This window comes from Carcharodon carcharias, chromosome 12, assembly GCF_017639515.1.
Source record: "Carcharodon carcharias isolate sCarCar2 chromosome 12, sCarCar2.pri, whole genome shotgun sequence".
NCBI lineage: Eukaryota > Metazoa > Chordata > Chondrichthyes > Lamniformes > Lamnidae > Carcharodon > Carcharodon carcharias.
Window position 1 is genome coordinate 87986881 of NC_054478.1, and position 14057 is coordinate 88000937.

Here is a 14057-nt window from a genome sequence, read left to right on the forward strand (position 1 = left end):
GCGATTCCACAACCAATGATTCAGATCTAAGCTCTGTAGCCCTGCCACGTCCAGTCATGAATGGTGGTGGACAATTAAATATCTCACTGGGGTAGGAGGCTCCACAAATATCCTCATCCATAATGAATGGGGGGGGGGCAGCACATCAGTGCAAAAGATAAGGCTGAAGCATTTGCTCCAAACTTCAGCCAGAAGTGCCAAATGGATGATTAATCTCGGCCTCCTCTGGAGCTCCCCAGCATCAGAGATGCCAGTCTTCAGCCAATTCGATTCACTCCACATGATATCAAGAAAAAGCATTTTCACCTTATGAATTCAAAATGAGGTTCTTTTCACTTTGGTTCCTGTGGAGACAGTTGGAGGCTTACAGCTGCTTTTGATCTCATATTGCCTCTGCTCTACACACACAAACTGAAGTTATACCTAGCACAGCCCATTTAATTTAAATTCTCATTGTATCACCAGCCTCTTCTAACAATAAACCCCTTTCATAGTACCAATTTTATTAGCAATATAAACATATTGCTTGGTCTCTGCTTGCTAGGTGCCACAATTCACCTTACTTCTTGAATGCTTTATTCAAAAAAATGCAAATGCACTCTATCTTTCTGTTTACATCTCAAAACCAGTACATATCAAAGCACCCAGACTAGCTGGCTTTAATCCAATTAAGAGACACCCACAGACTAAACGTCTATTTTAAAAGAAAAGTATTTTCCACTAATATTACATTAATAGCTTTATGACGACCACCTGGACGTTCTCCAAGCTACTCACCTTCCTGACTTGGATCGCCTTTCCTTCACCGTGACTAAGTGAAAATCCCGGTACTCCCACCCTCATAGCACTGTGGGTTCACTTATACCACAGGGACTGCAGCAGTTCAAAAAGGCAGCTCACCACCATCTTGTCAAGGGCCATTAGGGATGGGCAATAAATGCTTAGCCAGCGAAGCCCACATCCCATAAATGAATAAGAAAAATCCCAAAGCTGGTTGTATTATTACTCAGAGGTATTAAAGATACTGAAGGAAGGTCAAGCACTGGTACAATGCAGGTGCTTCAAGGGCAGGGTGAAAGCACACTGCCTTCACATACATTGTGAGCACTTGCCAAGAAGTTACTGTTGAATCCTGGTAGTTATATTAGGGTGATGGAGATGTTGCTCTAGCAGTCTTCTCACATTTTAGCCTATAAAATTAAACATAATTACTGTTTCTTGAGGAAGACCTGCAGTCCATATAACCCACTGTTCCACTTGGTGCATTTCTAATACTGTAACTCCTATTTATTCTCTGGAACCAGTTTAGTTCTTTCTTGAGATACTTTCATGTTTATTTCACCACCGTGCCAGTAGCCTTTTCCACAGTTACCAATCCTTTACAAAAAAGAAGTTTCTCCTGCATTTCCTTTAGCCCATTTTTAGCCTAAAATATGATTTTCACAAGGTTTGCATCATCCTTCACCAGCTTTTGCATTCCAACTCCTTGAAGACTCATCAAACAATATCCTATCCTGCACATAATGTCCCACATGCCAAACAATCTTGCATTTGACAACTTTCATGATTTCCTGCTGCCTAACAGGTCAACTTTAAAATCTGCTTCATCTTCAATCCGTGGCCTCACTGCATTGTACCTCTACAATTTTCACCAGCCTTATGTCCCAGTTTGCACTTGCTCGGATTATGATCTAATGTTTACCCTCCCTCTAGAGCAGGTAACTAAGCCAAAACTTAACACATAAATTCTGTGTGCTTTCAAAGTTTTAGGTATAAGCCCTGGCTCAGTGGCCGCACTCTCGCCTAATAAGTCAGGTCAGGGGTTTAAGTCCCACTCCAGAGACTTAAACATATAACCGAGACTGACACTTCCACACGGTAGAGAGGACTGAACTGCTAAAGGTGCCTTCTGTCGAACGATCAATTAAGACCACAAAAAGAATATTAGCAAATTTATCTCAAAACTGATTATGTAACATTCTGGAGCACAAATTGGCTTCTGCATTTTCATACATTACAACAGAACCTATACTTCAAAATGACTCCACGCAGTGAAGCACCATGGGAGTCCTGGAGGTGAAAAATGCTATCTAAACTTTACACGTCTACTTTATGCACCTAAGTAATCCACAAAGTCAAAAAATTTGGGGCACTATTCATAAAAGTCATTATTTCAACCTGTGATTAGTTTTCATTCAGGACAAAATGCTACGATTTAGATGGCAAGTTTTAATCATCATCATACATACGGAGGTTAGGAGAAATATCCTTATGCAGAGGTATTTGACAATGCAATACTTTGCCACAGGGAGTAGCTGAGGCACAAAGTGGAAAGCTCGATTATATTTGAGGAAATCAGCACCCATCTGCTACCTGATCTATTGCTCTGTGAATTAAGACATGCAAAATTTTCCCCTATAAGCCTTGCCTGAATAAAGAGGTTCAACCGAGTATACATGTAACTCAGTTGCTTCAAAGCACAAGGCTAAGCAATTTCTCCTCTACATTACAAGTATATACCAATAAGGGGGAAGATTGTTTGCAGGAAGAGCAAAAAATATATTGGTGCTAACTTTTTGTTAAGAGATACAGATGGGGACCATCAGCTTTCAACCTCATATTTTGAAAGGGCTTTTAAACTGGATAGTGAACACTTAGTAATCTTTTAATTTTCAATTTAAAACAATCCTTTGAAAACTTAACTGATAAATTTTAAGTTTTGGCAAGTCAGTAAAATATCATTCCTAAAACCAACTTTTATATAGTATCTGCTTCATGTGCACTATTCATCTTCCCATGATTAAACAAATTATTATACAATGCTTGGTTGATTTTCTATTTTAATAAGTGCATCTGAAATTCCAAAATTAAAAAGCAACCCCAAAACATGAGTTAGAAGTTAATGAGGGTTAAGGTTTAAAATCTTACATTGGAGTTCAATTAAAAATGTAAATAGCAATAGACTGGTAATTAAATTGCCATGGCTCCCTTTTAAAATCTGGGGGCTACTTAACATACGAGATTAAAACATTGCCCTTTCATCTCCGTTTGAATCCAGCCAAAACAGATTGAATCAAAAAAATCTTCCATTTTAGCCAATTCTCAAACTTGAATATTAAATACCAATTCTCAAATAGCCTGGCTCATTCTGACAAGACATCCATGATGGATATCTGAATCAATCAGGATAAAATAAAGCAAAATGTCATGTAAAATTTATTAGTGAAGCATTTGTTTGTCCTAATGGTGCATGTGGTTTACCATTATCTTAAAATAATTTGAACAGCAATATCATAATCAATATTACAGGTTGAGGACAGATGGAAAGCTTCTGTGAAACAATTCACAACATTACTGGACAATCAAACAACTCAACATTTGTTTCTCTATTCTAATAACATTTACATCTGCTGTCCCTTTATATTTTTGAAAGGTGTCAAACTTCACAGTGGGGCCTCACCAGTGTCACATCAACAAGCTGAGTTCAAAATTGCCTCAGAAAGCAGTGTTCAAGAAAGGAGCCAAGAAAGCCTTGAATACAAAGAGTAACAGTATGTGGATAAGGTAGAGGAACGAGTTATCCCAATGAAGAAGCAAGATTATCCCAACACTTGAGCGTCATGGACTTCTTCGTGAAAAATATTTGAACATATTGCAGATAAAGCTTCCCACACGGCCTGACACAAGTGCCACATCCGAGCTTCAGGGAGGTGCAGACTGCTAGCGCCTGCTGCCAACTGGGAAGCTGGTTTAACATCCTATGTCGGCCAGGACAAAGGCAGTGACCAAGTACACCAGCTCCAAATAAAACTCCATGACATACAGAACATCTTAAAAATTCATAAGACTGTGGGGCAATAAAATGCATTATCATATTTAATGTAAAAAAAACCCATGGCACTTAGCGGCTTAAAACAAAATGTCACTGAGCCACATTAAGGTGATATTAGGATAGATAACCAAAAGCTTGGTGAAAGAGGAAGGTTTTCAGAGTACCTTAACGAAGGAAAGAAAGGTCAAAAGGCAGAGAGGTTTAGGGAAGGAATCCTAGAGATTAGAGTTTAGGCAGCTGAAGAAGAGCAGCTATTTCAAAGGGCTGTATGGCTAGGAGAGATCAGAGACAGGAGAGGCCAGGCCATGGAGAGATTTGAAAACAAGGAACAGAAAAGTCAAGAAAATTGTTCTTCCATTTCCAAAGCTACTAACCCCACACTAATTATCAAAAAAAAATCCCTAAAATGATTTTGTAAATTTGATTCGATCTACCTTTTTAAATGTTTTAGCTATCTGAAAAATTCTACCCAAGCAACCTACATATAAAAAAAAATTCTACAAATAAGTATGATTTTATTTTGCAGTTGCATGAATTTGGTCATAAATCCTGGAGAATATTTTCTCTCAAATCCAAGTCCACTGTCAGGTCTTGAGTTCAGCTTGGAGTGCCTGGCTGCAGTTTGAATTATTGGCAAGTATAAGCTGATGTTTTGGTTCATCCCAATTGGCAACAGACACGAGAATATGGCTAGTCACACCACTTTTCCTATTGGTACAAGGAAAGCGAGTACACTAGAGGCTGCTGTTTTAAGCCCCACATATCATCATTAGCAACTAATGCTGTTTGCATATATAATTTGAAACCTATGAAGTTTTAGATTGCATAAATAACTCCTTGTTCTGCATTAGTTGCCTATGCAATAAATCTGCCATTTATTTATTGCCGTTTGTTTATTTATTTTCCTTCTCTCAATAGGTCTCCTCAAAGAAAACCATAAAAATTGGTAATTTTTTCCCAAAAAAAGTAACTTCAATTATTATATCAAAGAGCACCTTGTTAGCTGTGTGACAAATTCAATATGCAATGAAATTTCATATACACAAAACAGCACAAATCACAACATAACAGGGCAGCAATACACCATTTCAAACCAGAAACAAGAACCAAGAACAATAAACAATAAGCACAATAACAAAGGGGATAGGATAACTTTGTGCAATGCAAACAGTATGGCCAGAGTCTACATGCAGTTTTGGGCACCCCATTATAAAAGGACAAAGGCATAGGGAGAACATAGTGCAAACTTGTTTGACAATACCAGGGCTTCAAATTCATTGTGAGAAGAGACTGAAGATTCTGGGACTGTTTTGACTCAAGTGCAGGAGGTTTGCAACTTTTTTTTTAAGTAGAAAAAATATTGGCAAATTGAAACTACTTCCTCTGATTAAGTCGTCAGTATTGATGGCCAATTTAAAAATGTCACAGAAAACAAGTTAGGAAATATTTCCTTGAACAGACAATTGTTAAAGCATGGAATGGTCTGTGCATATTTGACGAGAGATGAGTATCTCTTCTGAAATGCACAGAGTAATCATTTGAAGCAAATATGGAATCAGAATTTTGACAACAGAACAAGACAATGGAAACACTTCTGTCTTGTTCCAGCTGAAAGTCAGCAAAGAAACAATGGATTGAATGGTCTCTTGTTGAGCCATTAATTTCTAGAATGCTCTTTTCTTAGTCCTTTGCTCCATAGTTAGTCAAACTTTTCTCAGCTCTTGATTCATTCAAAAAAGTACACAAAACTTCCAAGGACATTTTATCAATTATTCATAAAAAGATGTTTTGTACCGGATATTTGGCATATTCTTTTGGGCCTGCCAAGTACTTTTAATTTGGAGAATTAAAATCAAAGTTATTTAAAATATCCACATTATAAGTGAGAGCAGAAGTAGATCTAAGTTTAGAAGCCACGCATGGGAACACAGACATAAACTGCAAAACCCCAAGGAAGATGATCAACTGTTTACCAACATGGATTGGAAATTTTTCATTTACTCAGGCTGCTGAAAGATAACTCACAGTTCTGAAATCATTCTCCTCTCATTAAGGCTTTGATTGCTGGCAGCAGAGCTTTACATCACTGATACTTCTATGATCAATTTGCAATGGAAAGCATACAACCAAGTGCAACTTTGACACTGAGTCAAAACACTGCACAAGTTCAACTGGGAAATGAAGAAACCCAGTACCAAAGAGGACAAACAGATCTGTAAGCGAATACAGAAATTACAAATACGTTGTGTAGTCTTATATCAAGTTGGTTTTGCATGCTGTGATTTATTTTGCAAAGCAAAACCTAACAAATCCAAATACATTTACTTTTGATTTGGTATTGGTATTTCAAAATTATCTGTTTAGATATTTGTTAGCATACAATATGCAGGTATTATATTTGGTTTCCATTAAGCGACCACAAGGGCCCACAAAACATGCTTACAAATGTCAAGGAATTAACACTGATTGCATATTCTTTATAAATGAATCGATATGCTTTTCTGCAAAGCAATCTGCCATTCAGCTTTATGAACACCCAACATCAGAGTAAAATTTGTTCGCTATTAGGGGAGGAAGGAAGAAGAGTAAATAAAAAAAGATTTAATAAAGAAACCAATTTATTTACATTTAAACATTCATCTGACAATTTAAAACAAACTATTAAGCTGAAAAGGCATTCTGTACTCAGTGCTGACAATTATAACATTTTCTCTGCAAAATGAAATCTACAAAGTTATTTGTTGCAATCTCTTTATATATTTGACTTCAATTTTAATGATGTTATCGCACTAATTTGAATACTGCTGTTTGATGAGCTATAACATAGGAGAACACTGTGGCTACTGAAGTCTTTTCTGCAATATCATGGCATAGGCAGGATTACGGGCACAGGGATATAGCACCACAAAATATTAAGACATTTTGAAGTCAATTCTGTAGATGCTCACTCTGGACCAGTGTTGACAACCTTGTTTACCTGGAGAGCCTTTTAAGAAAAATGTGCTTAAAATAAAAACTATCTGAAGCCGCAAGCTGAAAATTCAGCATTTCTAAACCAAATACTTAGCAAATTACCCAGTGTGTCTGGTAGAATGCATAAGTTACAACTGTGTATCAATAGAAATTAAAATACACCAAACTCTGAATTATCATGACTTTTGCTTGCTATAATTTTGTCAGTAAAGTCACCTTTAAAACAACTTATGTTTGGAATTAAAACAATTTTTTCAGCTAATGATTCTTATGATACAAAAATAGTTTTTAGTAGCACATTCAGAATAATTTATCATCTCAAATGATATTAGAAACAATAATGGTTGCAATCATAAAACCTGCAATTCAAACCAAAGGCACTATCTATAACAATGGTGCATCTATGCTATTCAAACTAATCTACTTAGAGCTTGGTGATGTTTTTTATTATAATAATAATCATTTGAAACTGTAAAATGAGGCATAATGATTCGACTGTTATCCTCACATTGTAAAAAATGGCTTTGACTTTTCTTCACTTTTTAGACATTTTTCATGTTAGTGCAATCCAACTGGAACAAGTTGGGAGTTGCAAATGAGACTTTCAAGAACTGCGCGCAGCTCCAGAGCTGCGGGCTGCAGACCCCTACTCTGGACCAAGACCCAAGTTATTGATTTGGACAACGAACACAAATGGCCACAGAAGTGAACCATGTGCGGAAAATACTACCCACTTCCAACCACACTTTTAAAAGCTTCTGTTAACTCTTGCTTTTTCCATTCTAAACATTTTTAAATCCAGTTTTCTAACCACTCTCTAATTCCAAATCCCTTCATCTTGCAATCTCCTGTGTGGTACCTGAATATCCTTTGTGTTCAAACATAAAATTGGGACATTTGGGATCTATTTAACTAAAGGGAAGCATTGTAGAAAAGGGAAATTAAAATCCATCTAAACAGATTCAAAGACATGCATTTGGAAATTTCAGATGATCAACAAATGTGCACATTGACATATGAAAAGTCAGGCAGATGGGTTCAAAGCCTGAAAATCAGGGATTCTTTGCTACAATCTGCAGATAACTTGCAGTGCCAATCCAAATTCACATACGTGTAACAAGTTACAATTAACATATAGTTAAACTAAACACACAAGAAAACTTTCACATCATCCAGGAAGCGCTATATATTTACTTGTCAAAGCATCCTGAAGTTTTTAGGAAGTGCAGTCACTGTTTTTGCCCAGAAAATCTGGCAGTCAATTTGCACATAGTAAAAGCCCAAAAACATGTGTGATAATGCCTATAAGGGAATCTGATTTTAATAATGTTGGTTGAGGGATAAATATTGATCAGGACACTGGGAGAACTCCCCTCTTCTTCAAACAGTGCCAGTAGATGGGGCCTCAACATAACATCTCAGCCAAAAGATATTACCACCAACAACGTTCCATACCCTCACTCCGTACTAATTATCAGCCCAGATCACAAAACCTACTGACACAGAGGCAAATGTGCAACCATTGAGCCAAGGCTGACACCTAAACTACACATTAAATCAATGTGGATTAAAATACTTTACAATAACAGCATGTTGAAAACTCCATTTCTCTGGAATGAGGATAAAAAAATTGGATGTGTAAACCACTGTCTTGAGCATAACACAATTAACTGACTCCTGGGACAGCCTTGAGTTAAGACTAGCCGCCTGACTAGTTTTGGTTGCTGTATTAGCATCGTGTCCGTCCCTCTGCTAGCAATGGCCAGGCCTCCAGCCCATCACCTCAAGCCTCATGCCCACTATTCTCAAAGGTTCTATTAATCTAAAACCTCCCTTCAACCTGGGAGCTTTCCGGGGCCTGATGGCCTAATTCAAGGACATACATGGGGACAATGACACAGGGCACATAATTGAGCAGCAGTCACAAAAATGGGGATATGCAAAGCATGTTTAATAAAAATAATTATCTGGCTTACTGTAACAAACACGATGGGACACATTACCAATTGGGAAAAAATTGAATCATATTTTATGTCAAGGTAATTTGGTAAGTTTTTTTTACTCCTTTTCTTGTGAAGGTATTGACTGTTGGTGAGGTATAGCTGTCAAACCTTTGCACATATTCAGACGCGAAGGCTCAGCACTGAGCACCAGTAGGCTATTCGGCTGTGGAGGTGTATGAAGGCCAAGCCCAGTTTTTCATATCTAATTCCAGCAAGAGCTGTTTGATAGTGGTTAGAAATGGAAAATTTATTCCAGTTTTTTGAGGATATAACTAGGAGGGTAGTTAAAGGGGAACTAGTCGATGTAGTATACCTGGATTTCCAAAAGGCATTTGATAAGATGCCAACACAAAAGGTTAATAAGCAAGGTAAGGGCTCATGGGGTTGGGTAATATATTAGCATGGAGAGAGGATTGGTTAACGGCCAGGAACTTAGTAGGGATTAATGGGGCATTTTCAAGTTGGCGGGTTGTGACTAGTGGAGTGCCACAAGGATCAGTGCTGGGCCTCAGTTTTAACAAACTACATTAACGACTTAGATGAAGAGACTGAGAGTAAGGTATCTAAGTTTGCTGATGACACACAACTATGTGGAAATGTAAGCTGTGAGGAGGACACAAGAGAGGCTGCAAAGGGTTAGAGACAGGTTAAGTGAGCGGGCAACAAGATGGCAGATGGAGTGTAACGTGGGGAAGCATAAGGTTATTCACTTTGGTCCTAAGAATAGAATAGCAGAATGTTAGAAGGCGTGAATCTTGTAAATATTCATGTTGAGAGAGGCTTGGGTGTGCCCTCAGAAGGAACACAAAGTAAGCATGCAGGTACAGCAGGAAATTAGGAAAGCAGATTGTATTTGAGCATTTATTGCAAGGGGATTGGAGTACAAATAAAGAAGCCTTACTACAATTGTTCAGGGCTGTGGTAAGACTACATCTTGAATAGCATGTGCTGTTTTAGTCTCCATTTTTAAGGAAGGATATACTTGCACTGGAGGGAGTACAGCAAAAGTTCACTAGATTGGTCCCTGGAATGAGAGACTGAGTAAACAGGGCCTATATTCTTTGGAGTTTAAAAGACTGAGAGGCCATCAGATTGAAACATACAAGACTCTGAAGGGGCTTGACAGCAGACAGAGGTTGTTTCCCCTGATCTGGGAAGCTAAAACACAGTGGCACAGTTTGAGGATAAGGGGACAATTATTTAGGACTGAGGAGAAATTTCTTCAAAGGGTTGTGAATCTTTGGAATTCTCTAGCCCAGGGGTTTGTGGATGCTCCATTGTTGACTACATTCACCAAGATAGGCAGATTTTTGGTCTCCCTAGGAATCAAGAGACATGGGGAGCGAGCGCAAAAGTGGAGTTGAAGCAGCAGCCATGATTGTATTTAATGATTGTACTGAATGACCTGTATGGTCTTCTCCTACTCCTATCTCTTGTGGGAAGCCTGTGTGATTTACCCCTCCTTACCAAAGCTGAAGAAGTCAATCACAACATTCCTTCCTTTCAATTAAAAATCAGGTAAACCAGAATACATCAGTAATCAAACCCTGGAACCTTGTCTGAATGGCTTACAGAGCCAACAATTTTGTTTTTAAATTCATTACTAGTTTTAAATATAAAAACAAGAACATTACCACCAACTCGATCTTATATTGATGTGTTTTCATTCAGCATTTTGTACATCACTTGTTATGAATATACAAAAAATTCACACATCACAGCTTCTAGATTAACACACCAGTAAATTGACTGAAATATTTACGAGAAACATAGGTTTTTAACGACGTGAAATGAGATCAATAGTTTGTTCTATTACCCTGCACTGTATGAACAATTTCAGGCCTTAAAATACAGGAAAAGATGCCTGCAAAGTTGTAATAATGAATTTGCAAAGTCACTTCAACAAACCGAAAACAAATTATTGGATTAGCCCTAAGGAAACCCCCAAAACAGCTCAGCCGACAAGAAATTAAATGTCTCAGAAAAGGTATATTTTGCCTTTGAATTGTAGTTTTTAAAATTGTGATCATTCCAGCTCGAAGCAGAGCAATGTCAGAAGCATATTTTTATTTAAAAAAACAAAGTTTACAGAAGAGGTAAAAACTGTTTGTTCCCCAAAGTTAAGAGGAGCTGCTTTAAACTGGAGTTTGAAATCTCGAGCCAAGTTGGAAATCAGCAGGTTTTTCAGACATCAGGTACTGATCTGCGGGCAGCGATAAGAAAAGCCGCTCGCTGCCATTCGGGGCCTCGGCCTGAGCCAGGCCTCTGAACCTCAGTAGCACACAGCCCGGGCGGGGGGGGGGGGGGGTACGACACACACACATACATGTGTGGGCCCCGACCTCATCCTGCAACGCCTCCACATTAGCACCCGCTCCATCGCATTCGCTGCCCGGCTTCCTGATCACCAGCTGCTCCAGGCATCGCGGCCTGCACTCCGGACGCGACTGAAACCCGGCGGAAGACGCGATAACTTACCGTCTGGGCATTTTGGAGCGCAAGGCGGCTACCCCCCACCCCGCCTCGTGCTAGGCAGGGCACCGCGCGCTGGTCCACTTCCTAACGACTAAACTTCACCAGCCCAGAGCCCTAACTTTCACTTTGCCATATGGTGTTGTGCTGTCCCACTGCAAGGAGACGTAGAGAGGCCGCGCCGCACACACCAGGGCAGCGCTGCCAGGCAGAGCCAGCGCCCCCTCAGGCCGGAGGGCCGAAGCTCGGGCACCCCTAGCCCGCCGCCCAACACGCGATCAATTGAACCAGGAAGAAGCAGACTCTGCAATGAAGCAATACTAATTCACATTGCGAAACAACACTGGCTGAATAGCAGCAAGGTCCTACCCAAATAGGAAATGGCTACCTCCACACACAAATAACTATAATTTAAAGTCGTAAAATCTTTCCTATTTGGGTCATACCTTCTGGGAGCTGTCAGAAAAAAAAATGGCTTTGTTTTGGCATATATGCTCCGTTCATTGTTTTTCCTCAATAAATTCATAGATTTTATAGATCCCCTTGGAAAGCCTTCCGCCGTTGCTTTACTCTTACTGGTTTTAACTAACGCAACTCAACAGGCGGTGAAGCAGGTAGAACAATCCAACAAGCCCAATTGGACTCTTAAATATATTTAAAGTTGAATTTCTTTAAAAAGTTTCTCCGATGTGCTCAAGTTTTGGAGGGGGCACCATAGAACTGTGACTCTTTATTCATAAATTTCATAGAATAGTTACAGAAGGAGACCATTCGACCCATGGTGTCTGTGCCAGCTCTTTGCAAACTATTTCTAATCCCCCCACCTTTACCCATTTCCCTGCATTTTTTTTCCTCAGGTGTTTATCCAATTCCCATTTGAAAGACACGATTGAATCTGCCTGCACCACATTTTCAATCAGTGCATTCCAGATCATAACCACTCACTGAGTAAAACAGCTTTTCCTCAAGTTACCTTTGGTTCTTCTGCAATTCACCTTAAAACACTAACTTCTGGTTCTAGCCCCTTCTGCCAATGGGAACAATTTCTCTCCACCTGCTCTGTACAAATGCCCCCCCACCCCCATGATTTTGAATACTCCTATTAAATCTCCTCTCATCCTTCCCACCTCTAAGGAACAGTGGTAGCATCTCCAATCTATCCACATAACTGAAGTCCCTCGTCCATGAAACCGTTCTTGTAAATCTTTTCTGCACCCTTTCTAAACCTTTGCATCCTTTCTGAAGTGTGGTGTCCAGATTTGGACAGAACGTCCCAGATGAGGATGAACCAATGTTTTAGAAAGGTTCATCAAAACTGCCATTGTTTTTTAATCAATGTTTTGGTTTATAAAGTCCAGGATCATGTATGCCTTTTTAGCCACTTCCTCAACCTGCCTTGCCATTTTCAACATTTCATGAACATATACCCCATATGGTCCCTCTACTCTTCCATCCCCTTTAGAATTGTACTCTTTATTTTTATATTGTCTCTCCTCATTTTTCCAGCCAAAATGTATCACTTCACACTTCTCTGCATTAAATTTTATCTGCAGACTTCCCGCCAGCCCACATCCTCAACAAGTCTCGCAGTTCACAATACTTCCAAGTTTTGTGTTAGACTATAAATTTTGAAATTGTGCCCTGCACACACAAAGCTAGGTCACAAATATATATCAAAATAAACAATGGTCCTGGTATAGATCCCTGAGGAACCTGACTGTGTCCCTTCCTCCAGCCCAAAAAACAACTGTTCACCACTTCTCTTTGTTTTCTGTCACTCAACCAACTTTGTAGCCATGCTGCCACTGTCCTTTTTATTCTGTGGGTGTCAAATTTGCTGGAAAGCCTATGATGTGCCACTTTTGGAAGTTCATGTATACCACATCAACCACATTACCTTCATCAGCCCTCTCTGTAAAATCATCAAAAAGCTGAATCAGGTTAGTTAAATACAATTTGCCTTTAACAAATCCAGGCTAGCTTTCCTAAATTAATACACATTCAGCCAAGTGACTGTTAACTTTGATCCAGATTATTGATTCTGAAAGTTTTCCCACCATAGAAACATAGAAAAATAGAAGCAGGAGTAGGTCATTCAGTCCTTCAAGCCTACTCTGCCTTGATCCTCTATATCAACGCCATACTCCTGCTCTCTCCCCATATGCCTTGATGCCTTTAGAGTCTTGAAATCTATCTATTTCCTTCTTAAATATATTTAGAGACTTTAACCACAGAGCTTAAATTGACTGGCTTGTAGTTCCTGCGTGTAACATTTGCAACTCTCTATTCCTCTGACACCTCTTCTGTATCTAAAGAGGTTTTGAAGATTATGGCCAGTGCCCCCTCAATTTCATACCTTTACTTCCCTCAGCATCCTCAGATGCATCCCATCCAGTCCTGGTGACTTATCAACTTTAAGTACAGCCAGCCTTTCTAAAACCTCTTCTTTATCAATTTTTAACCCATCCAGTATCTCAGCTACCACTTCTTTCACCATGACTTTGCCAGCATCTTTTTTCTTGGTAAAAGCAGATGCAAAGCACTCAGTTAGTAACTCAGCCAAGCCCTCTGCCTCTTCACATAGATCCTTTTTGGGTCCTTAATTGGCCAAAGCCATCCTCTTACTACCCTTTCACTATTTATATGCCTATAGAAGACTTTTGGATTCCATTTTATGTTAGCCGACAGTCTCTTCTCATACTTTCTTCTTGCCTTTCTTATTCCCTTTTTCACTACCCCTTTGAACTTCCTATTTTCAACCTTGTTCTCATTGGAAT

General features: G+C 39.2%; 1 protein-coding gene across 2 annotated transcripts in view; it reads right to left on the minus strand.

Moving 5' to 3' along the window:
• cwc22 (CWC22 spliceosome associated protein homolog) overlaps positions 1–11492 on the minus strand; it is a 114476-nt gene extending 102984 nt beyond the window's left edge. For both annotated transcript variants that reach the window (XM_041200432.1, XM_041200431.1), the window contains exon 1: positions 11287–11492. In XM_041200432.1, coding sequence (XP_041056366.1) covers positions 11287–11297 — 11 coding nt within the window. In that variant the 5' untranslated portion in view covers positions 11298–11492. The remainder of the gene's footprint in view (positions 1–11286) is intronic.
• Positions 11493–14057: the final 2565 nt, after the last annotated feature.